Below are 12,948 nucleotides of genomic sequence, written 5' to 3'. Positions count from 1 at the left end.
TATATTATGCCTCTGAAGCCAGCAGTATGAGTGCGGGGCGGGGCGGGGCTGTAACACGGCATACATGAATAGGCAAATTCAACATTTTGGAGCACCACACTTTGTGTATGTCCGAGTATACGGACACGCAAATTTCATGATCAGTTTTTTAAGCTTCGCGTAGGGCTGTCAAAAAAATTCGAAAGATCCGATATCCGTCCGAAAAATCCGCAACCGTATCCGAGAAAAAGCGGATATTATTCGTATTCGAAATAAAACGGATATTATCCGTATCCGAATCCGTGATATTCGAATCCGAAATTAAATACATATATGATATTTAAATTATATAATATATAAGTATATGTAATTAAAATTTTATTTTATTTAGCTTGTAGTGTGTGTTTATGCATTAAATAATACGTTTACATAAATTTTATATAATTGTACAAATACTCAAACACTTTATACATATATAAAAATATTATTTGAGCTTAGTCATAAAAAATTGTTCGAAAATCATCGTTAATACGGTAGAATCATCAAAAATATCCGACATCCGTCCGAAATATCAGCATTCGTATCCGAGAAAAAGCGGATATTATCCGTATCCGAAATAAAGCGGATATTATCCGTATCCGAATCCGACCATTGCGGATACGGATACGGATATAGGCATATCCGTATCCGAATTATCCGTTTGACAGCCCTAGCTTCGCGTAGCTACTATATGACTTCTGTTTAAGCCGATGGCAGAACCAGCTCACGGCTTTTGACCTTGAACCAACATAATATTAGATTTGGTGGCGCAATAAGTAGCTTGTGCTTCTTTTGCCCAAAAAACAGCTTCTTGATGACTGTTTGGCAACACAAACAGAATTCTTTTGTGAATGGCGCCTCCCTCGACGGACAGTTTCCTCGTGATAAAACACTGCGTACGCGTGTGTAACACCCCCATCTTAGATTAAGACGAGAGGTTACCTACAAATCCAAAATCTGCAAACAGAGTACTAATATGTTCCAAACTTCAGTAAATAGAATCACTAACCATAAATTCTTAATAACACTAAAGGTCCATAATTCTAAATCACTGTAACCGAGGGTAGCTCTCCATCACACAGTCCCGGATCCCCCTAAGAACCTGTCAGAAGAAGAATACGGCATGTGCCAAATGCCCAGTACGGATTGGAATTATTTACAAAACAAGAAACATTTTAAATATTTTGGCGATAATATAAAACAATTATTTTAAAATAACAGGCTGAAGCAACGAGTGGTTAGGATATTTCATACCGAGATCAGAACATATACAAATACACACATCATAGGGTACTTAATGTGCGCAACAAACCGGATAACGTGTACGACATATACTACGTCACCGTCAAATCACAAATCATATCAAAACTGAACTGATATGAAACAACCCGGGTCAAATCCCGAGTCTTTTTCGAGAATCGGGTCAAGTCCCGAATTCCGAATCTGAAAATAAGCCGAAATAAACTGGCCCAATTGCAACAACTTCGGTAATCCACAAGCCCACCACAGGCCCCCAAAAGATCATGATTTGTTAGTGTAATTAGTAGTAGTACTTATGCTTATAAACTGAACTAAAGTCTCCACACGACTCGATGTGGGACTGGGGTGTTACAAACTCCCCCACTTAAATTCCTGACGTCCTCGTCAGGCCGAAACGGACAGCCCATAGGCCTAGATCGAACCTCTCTAGCCATTGTGGGATAATACCGGCTGGTTTCGTGTCCCCGCCTCCGGATCTCTGTCCATTGCGGGATAATACCACCATCCTTCGTGTCCCCACCTCTGGCAACTTGACGAATCAAGCTTTCGAGAACCTGGCTCTGATACCATACTTTGTAACACCCCCATCTTAAATTAAGACGAGAGGTTACCTACAAATCCAAAATCTGCAAACAGAGTACTAATATGTTCCAAACTTCAGTAAATAGAATCACTAACCATAAATTCTTAATAACACTAAAGATCCATAATTCTAAATCACATCACACAGTCCCGGATCCCCCTAAGAACCTGCCAGAAGAAGAATACGGCATGAGCCAAATGCCCAGTACGGATTGGAATTATTTACAAAACAAGAAACATTTTAAATATTTTGGCGATAATATAAAACAATTATTTTAAAATAACAGGCTGAAGCAACGAGTGGTTAGGATATTTCATACCGAGATCAGAACATATACAAATACACACATCATAGGGTACCTAATGTGCGCAACAAACCGGATAACGTGTACGGCATATACTACGTCACCGTTAAATCACAAATCATATCAAAACTGAACTGATATGAAACAACCCGGGTCAAATCCCGAGTCTTTTTCGAGAATCGGGTCAAGTCCCGAATTCCGAATCCGAAAATAAGCCGAAATAAACTGGCCCAATTGCAACAACTTGGGTAATCCACAAGCCCACCACAGGCCCCCCAAAAGATCATGATTTGTTGGTGCAATTAGTAGTAGTACTTATGCTTATAAACTGAACTAAAGTCTCCACACGACTCGATGTGGGACTGGGTTGTTACAGCGTGTGCGTGCGTTTGCGTCGGTGCGCGGGCGCAAGTTGGAAGCCGGAAGTAGAAATACTAGCTTTTTTTGCGCATTTGTTTAGTGATTTGCATTTTGTTATGAAATTTTTAATGCGAAATGAAATTTTTTGTATTTTGAACTCTTTTTTAATTTATAAATTTTTATTGCCGAACATTCAATTGACGTATAAATAAAACTATATAAGTATTTTTAAAAAAAAATTATAAGCTTAAGTTCATTTTTCACTTCAAATTCTCTTCTTTATTTTAAGCACTAAATTACTTCTTTCGAATTAAGCATAACGGGGACTAGCTGATATCTATTCCCGACTTCTAACACCAACCACCGCAAACGCAGGTTTATTAAATACACAAGAGTTGGAGAAACTAGGGGGATTTTTCTATTGCTGTTGGCAACAGAGACCAGATTTGGCTTGAAATTTAAACAGACCAGAACTATTGATGTTACATAATTAGCAGTGCGCAAACAGAGAAAGGGCAATAAAGGTCTAGCGAAGTTCATTGTTCTCCTGTTTCCAGGGTCACAGGTTTCGATATATAGTACATACCTTCAAAAGCCAATAAATGGCCTGTAATATAGTTTTCACTACAATCACATTCAACTAATTAAACAGACGATCGCACATTGGCAGTCATGAACAAATGCAACAAAGGAATCAAAATTCACCAATTCGGACCCTTTTTACACCACTATAGTTCACTTCATTCCTGCGTTTGCGCTGATTGCTATCACCCAACATTCCTCCATACTGCAAAAGTGAGAATCAAAGATTAGTAATAGCGGCCTAATGAAATTTTAATGCCTACAAATGCATGGATGTCACTGTGAATTACTCATGAAAACAACTGTTATAATTCAACTAGATGAATGCTAATGTCAAATTTTCAAGAAAGGTCGCTATAAGAATTAGACATATTTGTATTTCGTTTAGAATTCAATTGTTTCTTCAAATGATCAACAACACAATGCAGGGACGAAGTTAGAGATTCAAAATCCACCACAACTTACCTGAGTAGCAGAGGTATGATCTGGACGATTTTCTGGATAAATATGCATCAATTCATAAGAAAATCATTAGTTATATTTAACTGATATATCATTACCAAGTAATACAATTATGCTGATTTACCTGATTTTACACCAGTGGGCTTAATGCAGCTTTGTGCCGAATTAGGCTTACTCTTGGACTTGATTATTTGGGAGAGAACGTTACCTGAATCAAACACTTCGAAACACATTCTATATGTCAATGAAATATCATTCCTTTAGCAATAATTTAGAGACTAGCATTTAGTGATCTATTATTACCGAGAAGTGATTGTATGGCTTTGCGTGCTGCAAACTGTTCCGCCATTTTCTTGCTTCCAGCTATCTCACTAGTGTAGCTTTTGCCATTGAAGGTACATGTAGAGACAAAAACTGGTTCTGCCTCTTCCGCACAGTTAGTTCTGTACGTAGGAACTTCAGTTCTGCTCTTGATTGCAAATTCATACAGAATCGACTTTGAAATTTTTGGCTCCTGAATATTTAACATAAGTCATAGTCTCATAGACATGTTAAAAGAAGCTTGGAGTCTTTATGTTGAATAATGTACAAATACACAAGATAAGTAGTAGAACAAACCTGCATGTGGATACTACAGGATTCTGCAATTTTCATGTTCTTCTTTATACACTCCAGTGCAATTTTTGCAACATCATTTTCAGCAAATATGATACGTGAGAAGCTTCGTTCTGATCTATATTCCATCCCATCCACCAACACAGTGGACTGAAACTTCGGCTTGTGATCAAAACCACCATTATCAGTTGTGTAGACAGGAAGCGGCAAGCCAGACTTCTGTGCATACTCTTGCAGTTTGTTTTTATGCATTGCCTGATCTATTAGAGGTCCATGAAACAGCAAAAAACAACACAAATTCAGGAGTCACATTTCATTTAGTTTCTCATTTATCAATAATAGCAATTGATGTGTAACACTTACCAGATTTGAATGTCATTGGAGCCATATCAAAATAACCTGATCAGTGTGTTTATGAAGAAGCTCAAGTAACTTGTTGAAGATTAAAAACAACAGTGTTCCATAATGACACTATTAGTCATTGTTTCCTATCTCCTCTGTAAGATTCTTTTAATTTCTGCTCATACACTCTGCATGCAAATTATGCTTTTAACATACATAAAATGTGTTCTCTTCTGCCTTACAGGATTAACTTTTCTACATTCACACAGTTTCATTTCTTTTTTAACTGATAATATGACAATGTGGTGTTGAGTTTGCAAGCTAGATTTTAGGTGGTTAACTTTAATTTGTGTTAGAATTTGTCATTAAAGTTAAATATTTATCAATTTGTCCGCGATAACAATATACCAACATACTTTATTAAAGATAAATAATGCTAAAGTACGTACCTCTATCAAAAAATATAACATGTATGTGCACTTTTCAAAATTAAATCCTAGTTGTTTAAAATAACTGAGCCACACATACCAACTACAGTATGATTTAGCAACAAAAAAAAAATGCCAAATATTCCAGTGCTCTGTGTAAGTGTAACCAGGTCCAAATTTGACTAGAAAAGATATAATATTTCTGATTTTACCGACACATCAAAACTATAATACAAATTCACCAGAATGCAAAAAATACTAGTTGTATCTATTAGCTTCTCTGCTACAAAACCAGTGACATATAGGGATCATTTCTTCATTGCGGTCCTAGAGCTATTACTGCCTGAAACAAACCAAACTATGACGGGAGAACTGGTTTAATCAATTCAGACAGTACAGCGAAGGAAACCAAGAGAGCAGCACATAAGATAAGCGTTTTGAGTCCATTGAGCCAAGGGATCAGCTCGTAAACAAACTTCCAAGGCCACTAACTGCTATATTTCATTCAGACAACAACGGCTGCAACAGCTTTAGTTACCCCTTCAACCTCCTCCAGTTTCTCAGCTAGTGCATCTTCCTGTAATATGTAGCATAATAATCTTAAGCTGATGACGCTCTACAGAAGAGTAATAATAATACATGCACTCCAGAAACTTCAACAATCCTGCGTCCAGGCATTTTAGTTTACTCTCTTCCTAAGTTCTTTTCTTAGAATATCTGCATATACACAACTGATACTTTCTAAATATCAATTATTTTAATATGTAATGTAATTAATACTAACAAGTAAATATTATCACAAAACAGGGAGTTATACATCCAAGAAAAACTCACATCGATACTGATTATATATGACCTATTGAACATCTTTTAGTACATTCAGACATTTTCTAGTGCTCTCTAGTCTCTTAGAAGACCATCACCAAAAATTGTAAAGAGAACTCCTGCCTTTTTCATGCTCCAATAGGTTATCCTAATTCATATCTTCATTAGTTAAGTTTTATAAAGGCCTCTGAGGGTTTTGTGTCTCATGATAGGTAGTTGATCACATATTGCCACTTCTCCACATTCTTATATGATATTTTAATGTGGAAAAGATTTCACATTCTTATGGTAGACAATAAACCCACAGGTTAGGGCCAGACGCAAACAATTCAGCAATCTCCTCTAATCTAAAAAAATAGAATACTTACGGGGATACACAGCCTCAGAGAAATATAATACAATGGAAATTCAGGTTCAGGAAATACGGTGCATATATTATAGAGAATTTGCTAGGACCGAAACATTTTACACAATTGAAATTAAATGCATTTTTCATACTACAAAATACAAAAAAATTATTGTTTGTAGAAGTGGACATAAGCATCAATACTTTTTAGTTTGCTAATTACAATCAATATTTTGCTTTCGATACAAGTATTGGAGTATCAGATTAGGTGCGCTAAGTAACATAACTACCCAAGTGTCCCGGCTTTTTAACCACTGATACATGCATCTGTCAGGTGTAAAGGTGATAAGCTACTCCATAATCGGGAAAGGACAAAGGGATCATGCCAAAATTTTGCTCAGAACACATTCCAGAAAGTGCAAAAAAAATAAAACTGTGTAGACTTACTTCAGCCTCTTTTGTTGGTTGTACTCCAATACACTTGGAAGCACTTATACTAGCACTCTTTAACAAGCTGCGTGCACTGTCAGACTGTCCGGGAGGACTATGAAGCGTTGAAGCAACAGAATCTGCAGTACGCTTCTCAAAATCATTACTTTCATGAGTAGTAGCTTCATCCTTGGGTGCCGGAACCCGTTCTCTGGAGAAAAAAAAAACAGCATTGATATATATATCATAGAACTTAGTTCTGTAGCCCCAGTAAATATACAATGATGTGATGACAAAAACGGTGTTATGTTGGGGGGGGCTCGAATAATTTGAACCATTAAAATCTTATTGCTTTATAAAACAGAAAGTGCAGGTAATGAAGTGGAAATTAGTAGTGCAATTAAAGTACCATGAGGACTAAGCCGTTTAAACAGCTTTTTGCTCATGTACAACATTTTCATACCTAAAGACAACAATAGTATTTAACAGTTTTTTAGGTATATTAACTATGTTTGAGGTTTAGGGATAATGAAAACAGATTAAAATGGGTTCGCGGAGATTGATATGCAGATCAAAATGAATAATATCATTGCCTAAAAGTTTGATCTTAAGACTTGCCTGGGCAATGATGCATGTTGTCTCTGGAGAGGAGTATTTTTTCCACCTTTACCAGGATGCTCCTCAAGATGCGCGAATTGTCGCTTAAACCGATCAACGCCACTAACCAATATACAAATAGAATATAATCAGTTTTCAGATAATCATAAATGACAAGAAATTAGAACCAACCTTAATGTATTGCAATGAGCTTTTTCAAGATGAAATTACTACATAAGCACACTAGAAATTGAAAGATGAAAGAATGCTACAGTGTCAGACTGTCAGCTACATAAACTACTCTAGTACGATAAAGTTGGTATGAAAATAGATAAAAAAAATAGTGTTCACTCGATGATAATAAATTACTGTCATTATAAAAAGTTTAGATAATAATTTCAAACACGTTGGTGTGTTCAAAGGATTATTGAATATGGTTGCCATATATATAATATGCAGACTGCCCAGTAACTTTGAAGTCCTGACAGGAGGATATTGTCATCTGCAACTTTATTCTAATAGAATACTATAAGTCTACTGGTCCTATACACTTAACTACGTCCAAATATTGATAGGTCTATAGCCTAAAAAAATTGCCATATTACAACCCAAGCACAACTGTCCGCACAGTTAACATAGAGTAAAAGGTATCAAGAAATTAATACAATGCTATTAAAAAGATTAAAACAAGGCTGCTGTCAGGAATCAATGGTTCCTGAGATTTTTAGTGTATTTTTGTGGTTTTCTATAGTTTAGAGTAAGAAACAAGGCAGAAAGAGTAGAATTTGGAGATAGAATCAGGTGTTTAGATGCAGAAACAGAGAAGAATAGATCAAAAATGTAGAAAGATAACAGAATTTCGGTTAGAAACCTGTAGAGAAAGACAGTTTTAGAGATGGAAACAGTAAAGAGAGAGAGTGTGTATGTTGTGGTGAACTAAGTCCCATTTACATATATACGCATCATAATCTAAAAAGTAAAATTACAACTTCTACTTATAGGCTCGTATTAAAAACTAACTCTGAAAAAGACTATTATACCCCTAAATGTCATACCACTACATTAGTGTAGTACTAACAAGGCATGACGATGGTACTAATGAGGCACAGGTCCTGACAGCTGCATACCCCTCATCTAGCATGGTTGTATCTATAGTTTCCTCTACATGCAATCTTAGTAGGAAACAATATCTAGCTTAGTTGTATCTTCTATCTTCTCTACTTTCAATCATGTTAAAACAACACAAGCAGAACGAAGCAAGAGAAATGAAGTGGGACCTTTAGATGGAAAAAACAATCGAAAAATATTCCATCATTGCTCTTTATTCAATAAAAAATTAACATTCAATAATCATTGTGCTAATGTCGTAAAACCAATCTAGGAGAGACAACTAGAGGAGATAGCGTTTCACAGATAAAATAGTGCAAGAATGGATTCAACACACTATAAGATGAACCGAAATACACAACCAGTGCTGAAAAAATTTAAGAAAGTGAAAGACAATTATAACTTCAATTCTCTGAAAAATTCTCGTTCCACTATATCCACCGAAAAATATCTATTCGACATAATATTCTTGACTAGAATTTTGTTTTGCAATGTACCCCTGACATGAAAGTAGGAAGACCCTTTGCCCTTATAGGATGAAGATCTAGCAAAAGGTAAAACTGACAGTATACTTGCATCAACACTTCACTTTACATGTAAAGGTACACAGTTATTAATTACAACTAACAACTTCACATTGTAAGGGGAAAAAATATGAGGACCAAGATTTGAGACCAGGTTCTGACCTTGGGTACATGAAGCTAGTCTGTTCTCCACCACGAAGATACTCCTGAAGCATTTGTGGGTGATACTCCAAAATCTATTTGTTTTGAAGAGGAAGTTAATAATAAGTATAGCTTATCAGTCAATTGCTAAGACAATAATTTTTCCATAAAGTGCAAGACCGAACCTCTCTGTAAATCAGCTCCCTAACATCATCTTTTGCTAATTTTTTCCTGTCAAATTCAAACTCGAGTTTTGAAATGGGTTGAGTCGATGGTTCCCGTTCCACATTTGCCAAACCTTGAAAGTAGGGATCAGCTAGTGCCTGCAAACACAAGAACCATGATGAAAGTGGTCTCCAACCAAATCATGCTGGAATTCTCTTCACCTAAACCAATTTAATTATGAAAATTGAATTCAAACATAAACATTACTACCTCTGCAGCTGATGGTCTGTCCTTAGGATCAAAAGAGAGCAAACGCTCCAACAGCCGAAGTGCCAAAGGATCAGCCTTAGGGAATTTCTGTGAAAACGGCACTGGCTGTTTTCTACGCATACTATTTAAATATCTCCGGGCCTTTTCATTCCGAATCTGCCATCAAACCACACGTTGGGTTGGTATTAACTATCAGAAAACAGAACTTGAGAAGGCCACAAAAATCAGATCTGAAGCGCACAACAGTGATGTGCGTAAATGACTTTAAAGAAAGCATTTGCTTAGGCATTTATAAGAAAGGTTTATCTATAGTAGGGGTAAATGTGAAACTGAGAGTACCAACCCTTGCAATTGTTTCAGGGGGAGAAGTACCAAGCAAATCAGTCATGAGATCCAACTGATGTACAACATTTTTTCCAGGAAACAAAGGTCTTCCAGTAAGCATCTCGGCAAATATGCATCCAATGCTCCAAATATCAATTGCAGGAGTATACTGCAAAAACATTAACATTTTCTAAATTGTGCATATATTGTTCGATGGTAATATTAAATTGTGTTATTTATACATGAGGATGCAGCTTAATACATCCGAAAGGGAAACAAGGAGCATCTTTATCCAGAAATGATGCCACATTTTGGACAAATCAAAAGATGTACACAGACTCTGTGACAGAGCTGGATTCTTACTGTATTTCAGAATACAATTGCTACCAAATATAAAACATACAAGTATCTCACTGTAAATTTTTTGAACTCTATACTTTTAAAGATAAGAGAGAAAAAGAAAAACAGCAATATCAAAAGACAATATCATTAATTATAATTTTTGTTTCTATCAAGGGTCTCATTATTTTATTTTAATTTTTTTGATTAAGGGCCTAATTATTTTCAAGTAAAGTGATTATAATGTGAGACTACTTTTATTTATAACATTAGAATTCAAGAAAAAATAACCCTCAACCTCACTTGGAAAGACAACCATATTAGACCAAATCTTATGTAACCTATATAAGACTCTCTTAATTTACAGAACAATACGAAAAGGGGAATCAGATGCATTGTTGCTAATATCTTACTTTAGAGAAGAAGGAGCCACAGAGTTCGGGAGCACGATACCATCTTGTTGCCACATAGTCCTTCAATATTGCAAATAAATATATTAAGAGAATTTTATAAGTGTTTAAGAATATATTATAAGACACAAAAAATTGGATATGAAAACAGAAAAGGATACAAACTCACGGTCCAAAAAATAGCAGATGGGGCATCGTTAAATGATACTCGTGCAAGTCCAAAATCACAAATCTTTAATTTACAGTCAGCATTGGCAAGGATATTTTTTGGCTTTAAATCACGATGAAATACATTAGCTGCAAAAAAAAAATTATAATTGAATATATAACATGAACAAAACTGGCGCAACAGAGTAGAAGTTAGCATAAGTATAATTAAGATGTCGGCGGAAACAAAGAACCTGAGTGCATATACTTTAGGCTACGAAGAAGCTGGTACAAGAAAAACTGATGATGCTCAGGTGTGAGATCATCATTAGCTCTAATTACTTGGTGAAGGTCAGATTCCATCAACTCAAAAACAACATAGATATCTCTAAACTCCCTCCGAGAAGGAGGAAGCATAATATGCTTTATTTCAACGATATCAGGATGCTTTAGCAGCCTAAGGAGCTTTATTTCTCTAAGGATTCTGGTTGCATCAGACACATGATCAAATACATCATTAATTTTCTTAATTGCAACTCTTTCGCCCGTGTGGGTATCTACTGCAGAACCGACAACACCATAGCTACCTTTCCCAACAACTTCTTGAATTTGGTATCTATTTGCCTCCCCATACTCTGTAAAGAACTCTTTATCCAACGAGTTCTGAAAATAATAATCAAGGCAAGTCAAAATTAGAGCTTGTTAAAACTATTTTTAACATGAATGGCAACAGATACATGTGTGCATAAGAATGAAGGGAAAATATACATGCATTTTCATTTATCACTTCTATTCCTTGTGTAAACAAGGACAGCAGATGGTAGTATACATGGTTGTCTAAGATTATACTTACACATCCACTGTCTGGTCTCCAGATACTAAATTACAGTTATTAAATCTAATACATATCCTACATTCAAATCAACAACCAGAGTTCCTTCATGCACACTATTCTGCAATTCTAACTTACTGCACAAGGCATTTCTTATATGCAAGACCAAGATAAATTTTCCAGGCATCTTTGCTAGTCCAAAGACAACATGATCAAGCACAAAAAACTATAACATTTCCTTAGTCTCAGAAGAAAGCCCTATGTTTTTCTTTCTTATATCATAGTTCTGAATTTAATCATGTCAAACATACTTCAAATCCAAACTCCGAAAGGCCAAAACTACACAAAATGCAGACTCATATTTAACACAAATAGGTAGAACTCTTAGTCATTGGAATCAGATGCCGGGTTACCAGCAAGTAATACTAAATGTTACATTCCTGCTCAAAAAGGTATAACTTTAATAAGCAAAGAACATCATTTATTAGCATCAGAATCTATATATTATTAAAAATAAATCGCCCCAAAAGATCAAATCTAGCATCAACAAGAACATCAATAACTTATCATTAAAAAGACTAGAGTTTGCAACTTTGCTTAAACTATTTGTGATTTGACCGAGCAAAAACACTTATCTAACTACCAGAATCCTCACTAACCTCAAGTCAGATTTCAACTGAAACATCATTAACTAACATTAAAAAGACTCAAGCTTGCTACTTTACTCGGCCCATATGACCAAGAAACATTATTACTATAAATACCAAAATTCCCACTAAAACAAATCACATACCACCCAAAACATCTACAACCAACATTTAAAAACCAAGTTTCCAACTTTACTCATCAACCCATTTAAGTCTGAACAAAGAAAGCCATACTATAGTCTACACCAAATTTCCACTAAAGATCAAATCACATATCAATCAAAACATCAAAACCCCACATCAAAAAAGACTGAAGTTTGCAACTTTATTCAACCCATTGACCAAAAAAAAGAAACCAATCAATCAAACAGATCTAAACCCATAACAAAAAGATCAAGAAACACACCTTTTTGTGAGGATCCATAACAAGAGTAACACGTTTAGGTACTTTAATAACAGAAAGCCCGGAAAAGTCAAAATCTTCAGTGATTTTAAGCCCTTCTTCTTCCTTCTCAACTATTTTAGGCCCAATATTACTGACAGTCAAATGGGTATTTTTCTGATCATTAGTATTATCATTCACTGATGAAGAAGATGATGTAGACCTACGCTGAAACAATCTACGAACCCCATCCACAAATGTTTTGTTGCTCCCCATATACTCTATATATATTTATATTTATCAAGTTGATATAGTGCCAATCAATCTCAGCATTCCCGCCCTTTCTCTCTCTATATTTGCGTGTGTGTATACAGTGTTATGCTGGTTTTTGTGTGCTGTGTGTTGATGGGTGTTCTTACGTGTTGCCGATTTAGGTGGGAGAGAGAGGGGAGCGAGGGAGAGTATATAGCGGCGTCACTGAAGAGACAAGAAAAGCACAAAATGTAATT

The 12,948-nt window shown here is 35.7% G+C and overlaps 2 protein-coding genes across 2 annotated transcripts; both read right to left on the bottom strand.

Moving 5' to 3' along the window:
- Positions 1-3,219: 3,219 nt before the first annotated feature.
- LOC108218241 (double-stranded RNA-binding protein 4-like) lies at positions 3,220-4,489 on the bottom strand. Its single transcript, XM_017391148.2, has 5 exons — positions 4,188-4,489; positions 3,873-4,083; positions 3,694-3,789; positions 3,573-3,604; positions 3,220-3,312 (listed from the first exon to the last, which is right to left on the bottom strand). The coding sequence occupies exons 1-5, from the start codon at positions 4,434-4,436 to the stop codon at positions 3,220-3,222; spliced, it is 681 nt and encodes a 226-aa protein (XP_017246637.2). The 5' UTR covers positions 4,437-4,489.
- Positions 4,490-5,111: 622 nt separating this feature from the next.
- LOC108219222 (mitogen-activated protein kinase 9) lies at positions 5,112-12,948 on the bottom strand. The gene is made up of 11 exons (XM_017392546.2): positions 12,464-12,948; positions 10,833-11,241; positions 10,601-10,728; positions 10,435-10,494; positions 9,702-9,851; positions 9,359-9,514; positions 9,109-9,246; positions 8,945-9,018; positions 7,173-7,274; positions 6,573-6,765; positions 5,112-5,531 (listed from the first exon to the last, which is right to left on the bottom strand). Exons 1-11 carry the CDS (start codon positions 12,713-12,715, stop codon positions 5,460-5,462), a joined length of 1,734 nt encoding a protein of 577 aa, XP_017248035.1. The 5' UTR covers positions 12,716-12,948; the 3' UTR covers positions 5,112-5,459.

This window comes from Daucus carota, chromosome 4 (assembly GCF_001625215.2).
Source record: "Daucus carota subsp. sativus chromosome 4, DH1 v3.0, whole genome shotgun sequence".
NCBI classification, from domain to species: Eukaryota; Viridiplantae; Streptophyta; class Magnoliopsida; order Apiales; family Apiaceae; genus Daucus; species Daucus carota.
Note: the sequence above shows the minus strand (reverse complement) of the source record. Positions and strands in the feature narration are given on the sequence as shown.

Bases quoted from the DNA above. Each gene is read 5' to 3' on its own strand.
- LOC108218241 (XM_017391148.2), bottom strand. From the start codon at position 4,436: ATGCATAAAAACAAACTGCAAGAGTATGCACAGAAGTCTGGCTTGCCG. The intron at 3,790-3,872 runs GTAATAATAGAT...TGTGTTTCGAAG, and splicing joins AGCCATACAATCACTTCTCG to TGTTTGATTCAGGTAACGTT. The intron at 3,605-3,693 runs GTAAATCAGCAT...ATATTTATCCAG, and splicing joins GCCCACTGGTGTAAAATCAG to AAAATCGTCCAGATCATACC.
- LOC108219222 (XM_017392546.2), bottom strand. From the start codon at position 12,715: ATGGGGAGCAACAAAACATTTGTGGATGGGGTTCGTAGATTGTTTCAG. The intron at 9,852-10,434 runs GTAAGATATTAG...ATGTTTTTGCAG, and splicing joins GTGGCTCCTTCTTCTCTAAA to TATACTCCTGCAATTGATAT. The intron at 6,766-7,172 runs GCAAGTCTTAAG...TTTTTTCTCCAG, and splicing joins CAACATGCATCATTGCCCAG to AGAACGGGTTCCGGCACCCA.